Source organism: Nannobrachium achirus (genome assembly GCF_963921795.1).
Source record: "Nannobrachium achirus genome assembly, chromosome: 11".
NCBI lineage: Eukaryota > Metazoa > Chordata > Actinopteri > Myctophiformes > Myctophidae > Nannobrachium > Nannobrachium achirus.
Window position 1 is genome coordinate 45,533,939 of NC_137820.1, and position 18,197 is coordinate 45,552,135.

Sequence of the window (18,197 nt, forward strand, 5' to 3'; positions counted from 1 at the left end):
AAGGTAATGGACATTGTCATTCTTTGCTCTCCAAACTTAATCATTATAGGATACTACAATAGGATAGGATAGGATAGGATAGGATAGGATGGGTCAGACATCTTCCAATATAGCTACACACACAAACTGGCAAAGGGTATTAGTGGTACATAGTGCCATTGCAAAGTGTGTGACTGTGTGGTCTACATAAGTTATATAAAAATAACATACAGTTTTAGTTTAGTTTAACATACAATATGAAAACAGTAATAGGCTGTCTGTGTCAATAGCAATACCAAATTCATCAATATGCACAAGTGATTGCCACGTACAATAATACCCTTGCATCATACTCAGAGGTCCTCATCATGAAGCACAGTCTATACTAATAGAATAGGCCAGGGTCCCTTAAACATGAAACAATATAACTTGGATAATAATGCATGTGAGCAGGCTTTGTCTGAGGCACTGTGAGGGGGGTAAAAAGCATGGGTTATGTACTCCATCGTGCGAGGGTGTAGCTCGCCAAAGAAAGAACAGATCTACAAGCAATCGCCGCGTCGCCTCGCGGCGCGATGACAGCCTGTAGATCTGTTCTTTCTTTGGCGAGCGACACCGCTGTACTAAGGAGTATAAATTGAGGCCACGCCTCTACTCGCTCTGTGTGCTGCAGTTCAGTTCCAGTCAGTGTGTGTGTTGTAAGTGCAGTACCAGACTGTTGTTCACCAGAGAACATCTCTCTCTACTTCGACTATTTGGAGAGAAACCACCCCGGAGGAAGCAGATAGAAAGAGGGGTAGTAGAATAGAGGCTTGAAACCCCACCCGGCTCCCCTCTAAAGGCTCCTCCATGCCGTTTTTCTGAAGAAACGCCACCTCCTCCACCCTCCGAGGCTGCAGCACCTGTTCGGTCCCGTCTTCTTCTCTCTGGGTCTTTTTAGCTCGAAGGAGGAGTTGAAGAAGAGGCTCTCCACTCATTGTGTGGTGGTGTTTTTTTTCTTCTTCTCCAAGTGTCGTTGAAACAGACAGAACGAACGAACGAGCGTTCGTCGTGTTAAACTGTGAACAACAACAACATGACTTCGGCGTACAGCAATCTGGATTTTCTGCCTCCCTTGACCGAAAGTCGGTTAATGAGCTCCAGCGACACTATGTAAGTCACTTGGAAATGGTGTTCCGTTTTGTTTCCCACCCCTCCCGAAGGTAGACGAACATTTATTGTTCGAAACCGTAGACACTGTCGGCTAAACCAGATGCTAACGTTAGCCTAAGAAGCTAGTCGACCAACCACGGATATCAAGCGGCGCTACGCCCACGTCAAGTTGAACCCTAGCAAATAATATCATTATTATAAAGCTTCCATGTCGAAGCGAACAGCCCCTTGCTATGGCAGCTATATCTTAATTGGCAGCTTTAGATGTTTACTAAGTCGCGCGCCCCACGGTGTCGCCCGACAAGAATAAATGAAATTGACGTATTTTCAACCAGAATTGTTTTTTTAAACAAAACGACGCTTTGGTAACCGGGAAGACTTAATTAATCATTGTTTTCTGCTGAAAATGCGCCATTGTGGTCGAGTGACGAAGTTTAAATGATTTTATAATGCGCGAGCCAAGTGACACGTGCTTCCGGACATCACAAGTTACAGTTGAAAGTGCGAAACAAAAATACCAATAGCATTGTTTGTTTTGGAGCTCAAGTACAGTAGTGCAACAACCAGAACGCAGTAACGCTACGTTGGTGTTAAGTTGCTTCAAACTGTCTGGCAATCGCCATGTTTAACGTCAGTTCGCTTCGCCTTATTAGCTCACGTAGGCCTTGCTTATGTATGTCAGTGGTTTATTAGTACCTTTTGTATTTGTGTAACCTCATAAGATCTCAACGAGACACTCGTTGTGAAGCTTAATTGCAAAGTCGATAGATCGACTGTGTCGCTTGCTAAAGAGAACCGATGCTAGAGGCGTTGTTAGCCTGGAGATATCTGGTCTTATTCGGCAAGCGACACCTTCTTACGGTGGAGTGTATAACGTGGACCCTCCCTCCTGGCTGTTAGCTCGGAGGTTAGCATCCAGTACGTCGCTGGCTAACAGCTTATAGATTTCCTCTAGTGGTCTACACCCATGATCTAGTAAGCTGTGCGGAGATGGGGCTTACTTGGCGTCAGAAAACACGTGGTTGCTGCTACATTATGGAGAGAGTTAATGGAAATCTTGTGACAGAAGTTGTAAACAGCGAAACTGAAAACAGGAACTGTGCCAAAGCGCAACTTGTTGTTCAAAATATTTCCCCCCTGTAATCTCAATATGGCTCAGTCTCAATATAATTATTATATAATTATAACATTCGATTTTTTTTTATTTACATGAAATGCCTATTATGAGCAAGTTGCACATGTATGCTTAACGTGTTCCACACAACACACTGTCGTCCTAAAATAGTGATGAAATGGATTTGAAACTCAAAACGGTCTATTTGGGGTCTGAACAGTATTTGGCTGCTTTTGTTAGGCCTATATGAGGAGGGAAATCTTGGCTAAGGAGACAGCATGGTAGTGATTAGATCAAGCTTTACTAAGCTTCTTTTGATTGATTGAGCCTCCCGATTGTGGACAGTAAGAGTGGCTGTCTGGACTTAAGTGTGATCCCATGGCAGCAAACACTGACACAGCACTATGCAAGCTTAACATCATAGTGATCCCTTTGTTGTGGACACGGAGCTGTTGATCTGTCCAAAGTGTGGCCTCTTGGCACCAGATCTGGGGTCTGCACACAGTGCACAGGCCAGCTGTGCCGTTCCCTCTCCTCCCAGTGACACAGGTTGTGGGAGATTGCCACACAGACAGATGTTGTAGGCCAGCAGCAGGAGCTCTCTGATCTGTCCTGTCGCCTCTTTCACTGCCCCTGTTGAGAGTATGGCACATCCCAGCACCGTTGATAATTTGAAAACCACCTAGTGCAGATCCACACACACCGCTATAACACATTCTGTGCTTGTCATTCATATCACTGGGGTGGTATGGTTGACCTGCACGTTTCCCACAACATGTTGTCACATCTCTCATTGTGAGACTTTGTTTAATCAAACCAGAGCTACCGTATTCAACATTTGGCAGGTTTAACCCCTTAGGCTTATGCTACACGATTAGCCCTGTCTCATAGACATGGACTGTACTGTGTGACTGGTTTAACCCGTATGTATATTGCTTCATGGGGCGGCAGTGCATCAGGAGGTCGAGCTGCTGCTTGGTTATCGGAAGGTCTGATGGGTCATTCTTTCGCCTATGAGAGTTGGCAGGTTAGCTTCTCACCTGCATCACGGTTACTGAGGTTTGGGTTAGGTTTAGGCATAAAGGTTAACATTCACCCACGTCTGCAGGTTAGCTACTCACCCGCGTCGGCAGGTTAGCTTTTCACCAGGTTAAAATTCACCCGTGTCGAAATAATGGACTGTCGAACAGATACTATGTCGCAATATATCGACACGCTTCTGGTCCCTGGTTCAATCCCCGGCTCCTCCGGTCTCTCTGTTGGAGTGTCCTGATGAGGTTTCTACTTTACATGGATGGCCGGCATGTGTGTGTCTGTGTGACTGTAACACATTCAAAGCACTTTGGAGAAAGGCTCTATATAAATGCACTATTTATCATTAATGGGTGAAATGGCATGACAAACCTTTGAGTGATCAATTGGGGGTTACTTGCTTTTTATTGCGACCGTAGGTCGCAGTTACTTGCACACTATCCAAACCTCCACCGGCTGTCCCTCCGTCACTCCCTCTGTCACACGTCACACTTTTGCCCTGCTCATATCTCTGCAACCGTTGCCCCGATCCATGCCAGATTTTGCACACACACTCCTTGCCTGCCAAACTACAACCTCCAAGGACCCCCGGAGTTTCGGGGACCCCCAGGTCCCTGGGGGACCCCCAGGTGTAAAAAATTACCAAATGTGCAAAAATGACCAAATGACCACCCCAACGGGGCTGCTCACGGGGCATTCCCGGGGACCACCCACTCCTGGTGCTCCAGAACGGATGCAAAAGTGGTGGCGCCCCCAGTGGAGGACCCCCTGCCACTGCAGCTCACATAAAATGCCGTAACTCGGGCTAGGAGCGACCGGGAGAGCCGGGGCCGGTACCTATTCGTCCGCCTTGGCGGCGCGGAGACCCCACCCCTCATTTCTCACATGGCCCTCTAGCGCCACCATGAGGCCGATTCAGATTTTGCCCTAAAATCACGAAAATCACTACACAGTATGTCTACACTCATGTCAACAACATGGATCAGGAAGATTTTGGAAAAACACATTTTTGCTCTATTTATGGAGATAAGCGACCAACGGTCGCTTATCTCCCGATTAGGGAGTCTTACTGGTATATTATCATATTTTGCAAATGTTTCCATATCCATAGTATATTAAGAATATTTGAATGCCCAGTGTCTACTATTAGTTGGAGATGGGTTAACGTGTTGGTTTTGAGAGTTCAGAACAAAATAACCATTATCATGATCATTAATGGAGTTAAGGAATAAGGATCACTCAGCTTTTGCAAAATAAAAACAAATGAACTGTTTAGGCTTGCATGCACATGACAAGAGTTGAACTTGTCCGTTGACATGAAATTGAATGGCTGCGTTGTGAGCAGACCTCAGGTGTCCAGTTTGAATTTCTGCAGAGGATAAGGTGGAGAGTGTCATCTGGCTTAAGTTTTCTTTTGGCCTGAGGTCAAAGTGGAACACAAAACCTCCGGTCCATAATTTACATTTATGAGACGTGCTGGATAGATGCCGTTTGTAAATGTAGGCCAAGAACAAAAATAGCTCTTGTTTTTAGTGAGCGATGTACTACTTTAATTGAAGAATCCATGTAACATATTTAGATCTGTTCATGTAATGGATGGCATGGAATGATGGCACAATGAGCCCACTCTCTCTCGCTCTATGTAAGCAACTCTATTGGGTCTCTTTAGTATGCTGCTTGTATCTCCCTTGGAGGTGCCCAGCTATGGCTGCTGCTGCCAGTGAGTTCCGCCTGAGGATTTGCATTCATGATCCATCTTGGAGAAGTATGACCAGACTTGATTGTTTGCATTCTGATTCTAGAGATTTGACTATTCGTCCACACACTCTTTACTTGGGAAACCTCATCCATATCCACTAGGGATGCTTTCTGTAATTACGGAGCTAATGGGGCGGACCTTGTCATCAAATGCTGGCTGCCTGTTAACATGAAGCCTTTTCAGAGGCTGATTGCACATGTCTGTCTTCATCAGGGGAAATGTAACAATGAAATCAGGCCACATTGAGCCCAATTGAGGTTAATACAAAGAGTAAATTTCTTAATGAGGCATCATCAAGATCCTGATGTCCTGATTACAGCCCAACATTTTGTATGACAATCGAGGGCAGTCTAGATATCTTGGGCCCACCATATTTATTCGTTATTATTTTCAACTCTTACCTGTACCACTCCTGTGTTTTATTCTGTCTGATGTTGCTGCTATGACACCTGGATTTTACTCAAGGAATTAAGAATTAATTCAATCACGTGTCCTTTCTTGCTTTCTTGGCTGAAGAAGCAATCATAGGTAATTTTGTAATACTGGAGAATATATGGCACATATCAGAGGCACTCTTATGTGGTCAGCATACTGTTGTGGATCCCGTCAAAAGGGCAACGGGACGGGGGGACGGGGATGGCCGGGGGGGGGGGGGAGATTGTGGTCTACTGTCAGACTGGCCATTCAATTATTGTGATCAGTCATCCAACCGAATATCCTGTCATGGTGGCTTTGTGCGTCATACTAGTTGGACTAGACTAGGTTGAGAGCAAGTGAGAGAGCCTTTACGCATTTCTTGACAGATATAATCAAAGAGTTGGAGACATGCCAAATTCTGGTGCTGCGATTGACGCAGCTTATAAGGCCATTGGCTGACAGAGAAAAAGGGTCACCATTTTATTCAGGGTATTACTACAAAACAGCTGTTCCACTTGACTTGACCATGTAACCCCCGCCCCCTCCCCGTTCTTTTTTACCCCTAATGAAGCATGAGCTGTGTGCCTCTGGCTCTAAAAGCAACCCAGAGGCGAGGGTGTCTGCTGTAGTCTATTTCTATAACAGGAAGTGTCTGAGCAATATGTTTGGCATTACTCTCATGCAACTTGTTAGAACTTGCTCATGATCAATATTTTAATTACAGAAACATTGTTATAGCATATTTTAGAAAGACTAATTAATAGTAGCCTAACTATCGAGGCCCGCTGATGGCCAGCATCATAATGAAAGTAAGAACAGAACAGTGAGAGACTATTTTACATCCGCTGCTTGCTGCAACTTAGTCAGCATGGGGTACTTTGTGTTTCTTTTGAACTTCTGGCTTTAAGATGAGTGCAATCAACACATGTTTCTTACTGAACCTTTGACATGTTGCCTGACTTTAATCTGCTGCTAGGCAGGCAACACTGGCAACTTTCTAAAACAAGAGCAGCAAAGGTGTAGCTGGCATACTTATGCGGTCAGCCAGCCCGCTCTGGTGAAGCAAGACACATGGTCCAGATAAATCACACTTTTTATGGGAAGTCAAACAGCAGGTATGCAACTGTCGCTGTGCAGAGTGACTCGTCAGCTGCTCTGAGGCGTCTTGGAGTGGGATCGTCTGCCACATCACAAGGCTGCTTCTGTAGACTCAGCAAAAGACTTGATTACTGATGTCTACGAACATTCTACTTGTTGGGTGCGGCAATTTGCCAGTAGGGATGCAATATCAAATATCAAGATATTTTTGACCAAATATTTTGATATCGATGTTGTGGGCATGACTATTGGTTCTTTCACTACATATACACAATTAGATTTTTAATAATCATCAGTATTACCTAGACAATAACTAAATTGGTAATGGCATTTAATAGAACCGCTACAACAGGCAGTGAAGTTCAGAACATTGCATCTCTTAGAGTTCTCAACAGGGGGGAAAAAGTCTATTATTGCCAGAAAAGGTTGTGTAATTCACATTCCACAGGGTGAGTGGGCAATCTGGCCGACCAATTGGCATTGTATGTCCACTCCGAACCCCTGTCGGGCTCAAACTGAAAGAACTCTAATCACATTAGTGTAATGGGTTGCCTACCCAGGGCTGTGTTGCGACCTGTTATAGCTTCACCATGAACCGGTTTGAAACTGGGTGGCGTATCTTCCATGACTTATTGCGAGTGCGTGCAAAGTTTCATGCTAGACTGTATTGATTTGTGGTAGTTTGCAGGAGGCGTTTTGCACACTCTTAGCCAATCGGAATATCTGAAAAACTTGTACAGATAAGTCTTGATCACATGTCTACAGAAATGAGGTGTGCCAAATCATTTGGGTGAGTTTGGGACAAAATCGGTGGGGGACCTGGGGGTATAAGCAAAAAAATACTCATGGTGGCTCTGTAAGGCAGAGTTGTCCTACGCCTCCCACAAACACTACCTACTGACAGGTGCTGCCCCAGACCATAGGAGTACCTACAGAGACAGAGATCACATCAAGTCTCTGCCCGGCTTCGCTCCCCCGAAAACGGACCAATTGTAGACGCTCTGCAAAGCCAAATTACTGTTGGGGGATATAGTATACTGTACCCACTAAGTCGATCTATGTGTTGCATTGTCTATAAGTTTGGTGCATTAAATTATCACCATGATGAATTTCAGAGAGATCGTGATACAGTGAGTGCACATTCTATGACTTTAAGTTCTGTACCTTCATTTAGTACGACTGTGTCGTTTGCCAAAAAGAACAGCTCTACCACCTAAATAAACCAAAATATGTGCAGGAGCAGTAATGGCAAAAAGAAATCAAGGGAGAAATCAGATTTCTCACTGAAAAGATCCAAAATACGTGTATATGAAATAACAGGTGGCCATATCTTATTTGTGATTTGTTATGTTCATTGATTGATGCGTTTGTCTCTTGTCCATTGAGGAATCTCTGACTAATCAGTAGTCACTTTAGCTCATCTTAGCCCTGCTTAACCTTGATGGAACTCCGTGAGAATGGGGATGGGAAAAAGTCTTCCAGTACCAAACAAAATGTGCACCTTTGTTGCACACTGTACTGGAAGAGCTCCTTAATTGCAAGATTTCTCCCCACCCCTGCTGCCCCCAAATAAATAAAAACAACTTTGGTTCATTAAAAATCCTCACTGAACGTCCAAACCCCAGTAAACCGCTTCTGAGGTTTTTAACATGATACAGCTGATGCATTTCTTCAATCGAGTGTTGGCACTCCTAGTGTGAGGTTGCAAATGGCGTCATAGCGCCACAGGAATAAAATGGATAAATGGTGTCACACACCACAGCACCGTGGCCTTAGTGGACGAAGGCTTCAATGTATTCCAAAGCTTCTCTCTGACTCGGCCCATTGTGCTGCAGAGTTAGCGGTGAATAGTGCTCTCCAGCTTGGGGGAACAATATGTGATTGTTCCCCCTGCTGTGGTGGAGAAGCTGTAGGTTACTGCCTGTACCATCGCCAGAACGCCTGAGGAGGAGATGCACCACCAAACCTTGTCTGCTAACCTGAGATTTTTGGATGTTTAGAGCTCTGTGGTGCTTGTTTTTGTCCCATCGGCAGTGGTTGTGGTGGGGGCAGTTGTCCCCCTTATTTCTTTTGTAAAAACTTGTTTTGCTTGTCCTTATTCGCTGCTCCATCACAATCATTGTTTGGATGAAATGATGGCCTGTATTGGCAGGGGCTGGGATAAATAGCGCTGGCAAACAACCATTTGTAAACAGGTGGGGAGTGTTGGATTTTTGAAGGATAGAGGTCGCACTGGAACGTTATGTCGTTTAAGTCCTTCAGGGAGTTTGGCATGTCTGCTGGCTCAATTTGTAAGAGATGGATGGCTCGGGTCCAGAGGTTTGTATGCAAAATTCCCACTTGTTTATTTGGTTTCTCATCAATGTCTTTTTGTCTTTCTTTCTTTCTGCCTATAATTACTGTATACTGGAAGTAATCAGTGATTGTATTGTGCCAGAATGTTCTCTCAGCTAGAGTCCCATGAGTCACCGGCTTCTGTATGGCCTTCCTCTGCTTGTTGGCCAGTAGTTCAATCAAATATTTTGTTTTACAATTTTATAGTTATAGTTATTAGTTATGCTATTGTTAAAAAGGGGAGGGGGGGGGTGTATTTGAGAACCTTATTTTGATATAATAGATTTTGACATAATAAAATATTATAAATTATAGCCTTGTCTAATGTTGGTTTCCTGAGGGAAATGGCTTTAACAGGCAGCAATTGTGCCAAGAGGCAAGAGAGTAGCTTTTCACTATACCGCTGTAAAACAAGTTTATAATATAGTTTGTGTTGGATTTGTTCTGTGTCGACATGAATTGTGTACTCGGCAGCATCTCCCAGTTATAGCCACACAAATATACGTATTTGGTTATATTAAAGATCAAGATATGGATCTATATAGTTGAGTATGCTGCGCTCTTTACTGTAACTGCCATCCATTCGTATATGTCAAGAAGCTCCCCTGGATCTAAATCTCTCAAAAAATAACCTGCCTCTTTCAAGATCTTACATGACACACAGATTTTATTTAGTAATGCAGTAAATGATGGTGGATTCTTTCTGTGTAGCTCGCTGTTATTTCCCAGTCTGGTTATTTGTTTGAGGCTTCCCTTTCCTCCTTTAATACAGTTAGCCCTCAGATAAAGGTCTAGAAGTATATTAAACATGCAAATCTTTTGGCATTTTGATCTATTTATAAACTTTATATTGTATTTTCATGTACTAAAATATATCTGGCAGCCAAGTATAGGCCCATTTGTCATTCCAGTCCCAGAATCAATCCCAGCATGATTGATGTTTCATTCTTTTGCCTTTTAAATTGATGTGGTGACAAACAAAATCTAACTTGAGGAATGATTTGTTTGAAAATGGCGGAAATGAGAATACTAATATCAAATCCTTTTCTCTCTCTTTCTCTTTCTCTCTTGATCTCAGCAACGGTAACGGCAATGGCACCGCCATGAATGGGTCGCTGGAGCATTTGGACCAGCCAGATCCAGACACCATCAAGATGTTTGTGGGACAGGTCCCACGCTCCTGGTCAGAAACAGAGTTGAAGGAGTTGTTTGAGCCCTTTGGAGCCGTGCACCAGATCAACATTCTCCGTGATCGCACCCAGAATCCCCCTCAGAGCAAAGGTATGCATGAAAGTGCTTTTAATCTATACGCCACAGTGTATAGTCTACACTTGCTGACTGAATTTATTTTTTGTGTTGTCATTACTTACAAAGCATGGTTGCTTACTGTTCTAAATAGCTGGTAGTGTAATGTACAAGCTAAGCTACACAGCAATATTTTAACCAGTATTTGGCTGGCACCTGGTGTTATTTCCCTTCCACGGCTCCCAGGTGTAGGAGCTATCAAGCACAAGACGCGCATATACTCCTTCATCACCCATGGGCATACTTCAGAATAACACCCAGGAAAGACATTGGACTATGGGCGCGTAGCGATATTACAACATCCCATTAGTCCGACGCTGGTGAATGCTAACCTGGTGAACCTCAGTAAAACTATGCCTAAACCTAACCCTTAGCTGGACAAAAGGGACGTAGGAATATCGAGATTTCCCCTTGGACTACTTGTGTATAGCTGTCCTTGGGCTTACTACCACTGAGATGATTCAATTATCTGTTGCATTTCTGGGTTACAAAATGTTTTTCATTACCCATTATGGAATTGTGTTTTTTTTCCTCCTCCATGCTGGTTTTAAAAGCAGTGCAGTAGAAAGGAGAGCTGTGGTGATGAGTGTTACTCGTCTGCAATTTTCCATTAAGTCATCCATCAATGCACTCACCTTGGAATGAGTGCTCAAGTCGAGCAATTTGGTTCACGTTGCAATTAGAGGAGATGGTGAACTGGAAGCCCTACATTCTACAAATGGTATCGCTGGAAGTAGCCAGCCTCATGGGACTAACTATTGGTGAATAAAAAGCAATACAGCTCTACTGGTGTGGTATGGCCACATTTTTACGTCTCCCAAATTTCAATTCCCTCGATGGTTGGATGCCTCACTACGGCATTTCAAGCAATAATCCACTCTGGGGTTTTTGATGTGAAACACTCTTTGAAGTTAAGGACTTAGTGTCTATCTGCAGTGCACAGGGCTGGAAGAAGGGGGGGTAAAAAAAAAACAGAGCCAAGCTTAATCTTTGAGGTGCAGGCATGAGATTTGTCACTGGGATTTGGTCAGGTATGCAATGCGTGTCATACCTCTGTACTCTGATAACATAACCTAGTCCTGTTTTAAGAGACAGCCCCCAAAGAACTGGCATTCTGTGCTTCCTACATGTGAAGGCTCTTACATAAACTTGTGCAGGTTTCACCAGGGGTAAAAGACTGCATGTGTGCTTTGAAAGGTGGACCATCTGAATTATCTGGGATGCTGATTAGGTGGTATATACTGCCTGCATTGTGCAGTTCATTGGGAGGCTGAATGGTTCAAAGTCCGCTCCTCTTTAGCAGAGAGCCCTCCCCTGTTCCTAGGCGGAGTGTCAGCTGTGATGGTCCATTGACATGTTAATGCAATGTTAATGTATTCTAATAGATAATCTGGCCTGATCACAGCAGCCTTTTTGGCTCACCCTGGCCTGTGTGAGGTGAATTTGTTTGAGCAGTGCTTGCTTTTTCCCCTTATCCACTGCTTTCCTTCTCCCCGGCCATGCCATGGCCATGGGCCTTTGACCAGTAGCCATGCCCCCACTGGGACTGCTGAGGAGTCAGGACAGCGCCCCTGGCTGATACTTTGTTTGCACACCCGATAATACCCCCTCCACGCCCTCCTCTTATGTCATCCATCTTGCTTTTGTTTGACTCATCCGTTGGATTCGCTATAATCCCCGTTCCATTTCGGTGGGTTTGTTTTGCCGCAAATCTATTGCGGAGCCATCAGGTTTGTGTTGTTTTTACGTTTTAGGTCACATCTACTGCGGGCTATGAAAGAAATCATCTAATAGCCATTGTGCTCTCTGGAATGGTTTATTTAGCTCCAGCAAAAGGAGAGGCAGGACTAAGTTGCAGGGAAAGAGCGCAGAGCTCAGCTGGCTCGGAGAGAAGAGCTCGATGCATATTAGAGTGCCCCCCCCCCCCCACGGCCTGCAAGCTCCAGTACAACAGCATAATACACACTATGTAGGTCAGAGACGCTGCAGTGCTCTACTTCCCCCTCAGCCCAGTGAAAACTGACAGGCTGGAACGCCACTGGCGGTCTGCTGGGACGGAAGGATGAGAGGCTGCTTTTTTTTCCTTCTCCCTGTGCGCCCCAACCTCCCTCCTCCCCCCCCCTGTCGCCCCCACCCGCTCGTCTCCTCTGTCTCATTGTACTACTTCCATGCTCTGTGTGTGCGCGTGCGTGCTTGAGAGCTGGGGGAGAGAGAGTGTGAGAGAGATTGGAGTATAGGTTGAATGAAAGGAAGCAAGACGGACATTTTATTATGTAGAACCTCTCACTCGGTGTGGGTCCTGTGCCCTGACTTGCCCACACCATGCTGACCTGTCCAGCACGCCCCAGTATTCACAGCCATCCAAGCTTCTGGTCACCACAGCCTCTCGCTCATCTCGGTATCTTCCCCTATGCTTGCTGCAGGCTTCCTGTGTGGCAGTGCTACACACATCTAACAGTTGGTGCTAAGAATATCGTGTCGCATGTCCCTATCATGTGACACCAGCAACATGCTTTTAGCCTTTTTTTTTTTTCTTTTTTCATTTTCTCGCACAGTGTAACTATTAATTTCTCCTTTAGAGTGAAGATATGCAATTTTATTTCAGTGGTGTTTTTCCTTCTCCCCCCCCCCCCCCTGTCTCTGTTTCTTTGTCTGTCTGCAGGATGCTGTTTTGTAACGTTTTATACAAGAAAAGCTGCACTAGACGCCCAGAATGCCCTGCACAACATAAAGACCTTAAGTGGGGTGAGTAAGCACTGTATGAGCTGCTTGAGCCTCCCTCACATCCACTGCAGGCTCTGAGCTGTTTGCTGGCCAAAAATGAACTCTAGTTTTAGTGAGCCCTTGCCCGGTTTGAATGTTTTCAAACTGAAAATTGTTGTTTTCAGTGAGCAGTGCCATTATCCAGTACATTAGGCTTAACATGAGGCTCGGCACAAGGACAGTGATAAGCCAGCAGACCTAACACAAACCGATAGGTCAGTTAACGTGTGTTTGGCCAAAAGGCAGGTTACAGCAGCTCAAGATCTCCTTGCCACAAAATGGAACAAATTATGGACCTAATGAATCATGTATGCACAACTACATTTTTATTCCCAAAAAGTTGAAACTCCGTTAACCGAATGAGAATTTAGGTCGGGTAACAATAGTCCAGCAAAAAAAGAGCATTGAGGTCTCTCAATTTCTTAACTTGATACATGGAGGTTAAAGCCCAGCCCAGTGCAATTGCTTGTTAAACCTCTACAAATCTGTCCTGCCTGTTACTGATTGGTATTCATTTAATTGATTGGGAGTAGAGTCATTTTCAAACAACCCCTGCTCTCAATTAAATCAATAGCCAAGTCTATTGGAAAAGGAGCCACTGTCAATGAGGTACCAGCATGTACCAAGCATGTTCAACTAGGTTGATAAATGAGTGTATCAGGCTGCACATACAGAACTACTTCTCACTGGAGCAGCATCAATCAGCCAGGCATTTCAAATAAAGTCTAGCTTGATGCCTCCCCGGTCCCTAGTCATGCTGTTACTGGCATTGACTGCAGTTGAGTGGGTTCGGCCCACACGTCAGTGGAAACGCTAGTCTCTGTCGCTCCCTCTCACTCCTCGTTGGTGCTTCTCTCTCTTTCCCTCCCTCTCTCTCCTTGGCCAGTGATGCTCACCAGTACCCATACCGAGAAGCCATCTGTCTTTTTCTCTTAGTCTTTGTCAAAAACATGGGGAAAAGGGAAGGTGAAACAAAAGACTCAGCAACCCACATTTCATAACTGCTGTTTTCAAAACCTCTTCACTTCATTCATGCACTTAGATACATTTATGTTTTTTTTCACGGCAGGTGAGCGCAGCTGATGTAAAAGCTGGTCTTGTAGATTCACTTCCACGTATGTAATCAGTATCTGGAAAAAGTGCCAGGGATAATACATCTTTAGGCCGGGAGACGTTGTGATTTTTCTGGCTGTAGCTCAGCTTTGCCCCGCCTTCTTCTGTCTGGTTGTGGGGTGGGTTTACATGGGGTGAAATAAAATTGTTATCCTAGTCTCCCATATTATAAGATATGAACCTTTATTGATCCCTGGGGGAAATTCAATTGTCGTTGCAGCAAATACAGGAATGACCCAGGAGGCAATAATAAATTCGCTACACTTACCCATCTGCATCAGGTCTCTGAATGACTGGATTAATATATGTAAAGTCCCTCAATAAAAAAAAAAGTCTTAGGATGTAATATGATGAATAAATGATACCTACATCGGTAGTGTGTAATTTAGCATTAATCTATACGTACTTGATGCCTATTCTCATTGAACAATCTACCTGGCACCAAATAATAATTGTCTCTTTATTGTGAATGTGCATAATATTCACGTTCTGTGTGGATGCACTTATGACACAAATGACAGTTCAAAATATATATATTTTTGGTCAATTAATGATGCCCGGTTGTGTACTGTATGTACACTGCAAACATACCTTCACAGTGAGTATCTGCGTAATTTAGAAGCAGGACAAAGGCAGCTTGTGGGCGAACAATTTCTGCTAAAGGGATCGCATGAACATGAGGGTTGTTGACAGGAGTAGGACTAATCGATAAATGCAGTCACAAGCCTACACTACAGAAAGAGGTGAAATTGGATACTAGAGGATTTAATTCACCAGCATCCACCAGTAGACAGCCTCTGTCGAAGGTGGCTTGAATGAGCAGTGATAGTATGTGAAGAGAATAAAAGGTTCAGGGGAGAGATGATAGAAATTTGGAGAATTACAGAATACTTTAAGATGAAGGAGCTCTACAACTCTGGATCTGTTGAATTTGGTATATAGTTAAATCCTGAGTGTCAATTTATGAACAGTCGGGATTTTACTGTGTAGTGCCAGTGGTTCCCCACCAGTGTGTAGTGAGACAATTCCAGGTGTGAAAACCACACATTCTTGCAATATTTAATATACAAAAGGTTATGAATTATTTTATTATTTGCAGTATCAGTACTTTGTGCACACTCATTTCCCAATAGAGGTACATTCTCTGACTTAATAAATGAATGCATATTAACCATTCCTTTGCCTTGTCCAGATGCATCATCCCATCCAGATGAAACCTGCCGACAGCGAGAAAACAACTGGTGAGTGACATCAATGTAGATGGGGTGTCACACCCAGCCAATGTGTGTGTCAGTGTGGAAGTGTGGGGGGGGGGGGGGTGGGTTAATGTCCAACGTGAACTTACTCGGCGAGATTAATCATTTTTGCAGAAACGAAATAGTGTCTTTTCAAAGGGAGATAATCCTGTTGTGATGTCCCACTATTCGAAGCGAGATATGTCGGCCTGAGCAACACTGAGGTCAGGGAATGTGCGGCAGTACACAATTTCTGTATGGTGTATTCAAGGATTAAGGGCTTTGCAAAGGTGGTTGAGGGAAAGAGAGAGCAGGTACAGAGGATCTAACGAAGAGAGTAAGTGGATGATAAAGCAGTCATTTGTCATAGAGGGCTACAGACTAAGGGGAAGGAAGTGGATGAAGACTGAAGGTACAGAGATACATTTTAGGAGATGCTACCGATGGCACTTTTTCATTAACATTTCTCAAGGATGAGTATTTTATGATAGAGATGTGGTTTTTAGTTTTTCCATTTTAGCTTACAGGTATACTGAGCAGGATTCCCCCCTTTAAAATAGCATAAACATCAAACTACAAGACAAACCCATTTTAAAATTGGATTGTGGGGGAAAAAAATCAACTAATGATGTGACATGGTAAAAAAAAAGGTAAAAAGAGACTACTTTTAGGTGCTGTATATCTGTACATCCTTAGCAATAATAACGAAGATAATGAAGAATTGCTTCAAAACATATAAATAGAAAACTATCTTGGTACAGGAGATGCTAAACTCAAATGGAAGGGATGTTTACAATGCACATACAATTACCTCTAATGACAATCTAATGACAAGACTGTAGTATACTATTAATAGATGAGATTGATTTCATGTCATCTGACAGATGTGTAAAATGTTGAACACAAAATTGGTATTGTGAGAAAGTTAGTTTTTATTTTACATATAAATTGTAAATGCACAGTTGTGTTTACACCTATGATTTGTCTTTTTCAAAATATAGACGAAATGAGACATCCAACAGGTAGGCAAATTCTTTTTTCATTTTAAGTATATAAAATTGTTATTGCAAAACTGTAAAAATAAAGAAGCACCCTCCCTTCAAAATTGGAAATCAGTAATTTGACTATTGAGAGTACAATTGGCGAAGCACATGGGGACACATGGGTGTAGAGCGGGAGTGCCGTTGTTATGATTGTGAGATAGGTAACCTGTAGGTTGTGTAGGTGTATGTCTGAGCATGATTGCGTATGCATGTAAGATGGTGTGAAAGAAAAAGTATGAAACTTTGGGTCAAGTTACTGTCACAGCTAAAGCCTATTTGTGTAATGTACTGAGAAACCAATTTCTTGTCCCTTGATTTTTGTTTGACTGTTTATAGTTTTTACACAATTATTACACTTCTAAATAAGCTGCTAAAGGTCACAGTTTAGAGTATTTTATAATGGCTTTCAAGAGAATGCGTTTCATCTATGCTGTTATTCACCCAATACTAGTATCAGTATTAGTGCACTATATGAGATTTGTACAACAAACTAGCTTAGTAGAACATGTGACATTTGTGACGAGGGGTGACTATGTTTGGCCTCCTAAAGCTAGCATGTTCATGTAGCACTATAATCGTGTCACTCATGCCTTTTTTTACAGCGGTGGAAGACAGAAAACTCTTCATCGGAATGGTGTCTAAGAAATATGGCGAGAACGAGGTCCGAATGATGTTCGGATCTTTCGGACAGATCGAGGAGTGCCGAATCCTCCGGGGACCAGACGGACTGAGCAGAGGTACGTGCTCCCTTCAACGTTGCGGCTATACTCAGAACGCCTGATCACCACCACCGCCGCTGCCATCTGCGTAGAACACCAGTCGCACATTTCAGAAGTATTATTAATAATACACGCCCTCCTTCATTCCCTTTTTATTCCTCCCCCTGCTTCCTCCCCACCTATCCCCCATCTTCTATTTGAGTGCTATTCACCTCGTCTGGCACCCACTTTACCATTCCACTCCCATAGTACACAGTGCTTTACCTCCAGCGGTACTCGTGCAAGGGCCGCGGCACTTGATGCCCGGAACAATGAGCCGTCACCTTGGCAACCCCTGGTTGCTGGTGTTCCGTGGGCTCAGCTGGCAGCTCCTCGTTTTCTGCCCCCTCCATCACCCTCCACAAAACCTGGAATTAGCCTGCTGCAGCATCCCATGAGCTAGCTAACTGTGCCGCATAAGACGCCATGATAGTGAGTGCTGCGAGCTCGTTTTGGATGTGCACAAAAAAAATATATAATGATCCTCCTCCGGAGACTGACTGTTACAGCATGCCTCAGGCCCCCCTCAGTAATGAGCCCCTATTCTGGTTAACGACCATGTGATATAGCCGTTATTTGAAGTCGATCAGACGCCCCATGACATTAATATGTTAAGTATCAATATACTTAATATATATAAGGTCATCTGAAGCCTTTCTGTGTGTATTTCTGTGTCTTACATGTGTACATAATCACATTCATTGTCTCATCGTGTCACCATATGTACAAAGCTCTCTTTCTGGGTGGTGTTTTTTATCCGTCGATCACTGTTACTGTGCTCATGTGACTTGTTACTGTTATTCTTTGTCGTGTTCTTTCTTCATGTGCTAACCAGTGAGGGCGGTTTGTGTGCTTGGGAGTTGCCATTCTTTGTACAATGTGTTGTTTTTTGGGGTTCATAACGAGTTGTCCAAACCTTTTTGTCTTGTTTTTGTTTCTTCTTGTCCCTCCCTCCCTTCCCCTCTCCTATTGTTCCCCCCTCCCCTACAGGCTGTGCGTTTGTCACTTTTGCTACCAGGGCAATGGCACAGAATGCAATCAAAACCATGCATCACTCTCAGACTATGGAGGTACTGTACCCCTTAGCACCTACTT

The 18,197-nt window shown here is 43.8% G+C and overlaps 1 protein-coding gene across 4 annotated transcripts in view; it reads left to right on the plus strand.

Moving 5' to 3' along the window:
• Nucleotides 1–684: 684 nt before the first annotated feature.
• Nucleotides 685–18,197, plus strand: part of LOC308294703 (CUGBP Elav-like family member 2) — a 29,404-nt gene continuing 11,891 nt past the window's right edge. For 3 of the 4 annotated variants that reach the window (XR_013962531.1, XR_013962532.1, XM_080737495.1), the window contains exons 1-7: nt 685–1,131; nt 9,964–10,166; nt 12,853–12,935; nt 15,259–15,307; nt 16,303–16,323; nt 16,947–17,081; nt 18,093–18,172. Coding sequence is in view for 1 of the 4 variants with exons in the window: in XM_080737495.1 (XP_080593621.1) it covers nt 1,055–1,131; nt 9,964–10,166; nt 12,853–12,935; nt 15,259–15,307; nt 16,303–16,323; nt 16,947–17,081; nt 18,093–18,172 (648 nt within the window). In the remaining 3 variants the exon portion in view is untranslated. The remainder of the gene's footprint in view (nt 1,132–9,963; nt 10,167–12,852; nt 12,936–15,258; nt 15,308–16,302; nt 16,324–16,946; nt 17,082–18,092; nt 18,173–18,197) is intronic. The other variant, XR_013962533.1, reaches the window with a different exon arrangement.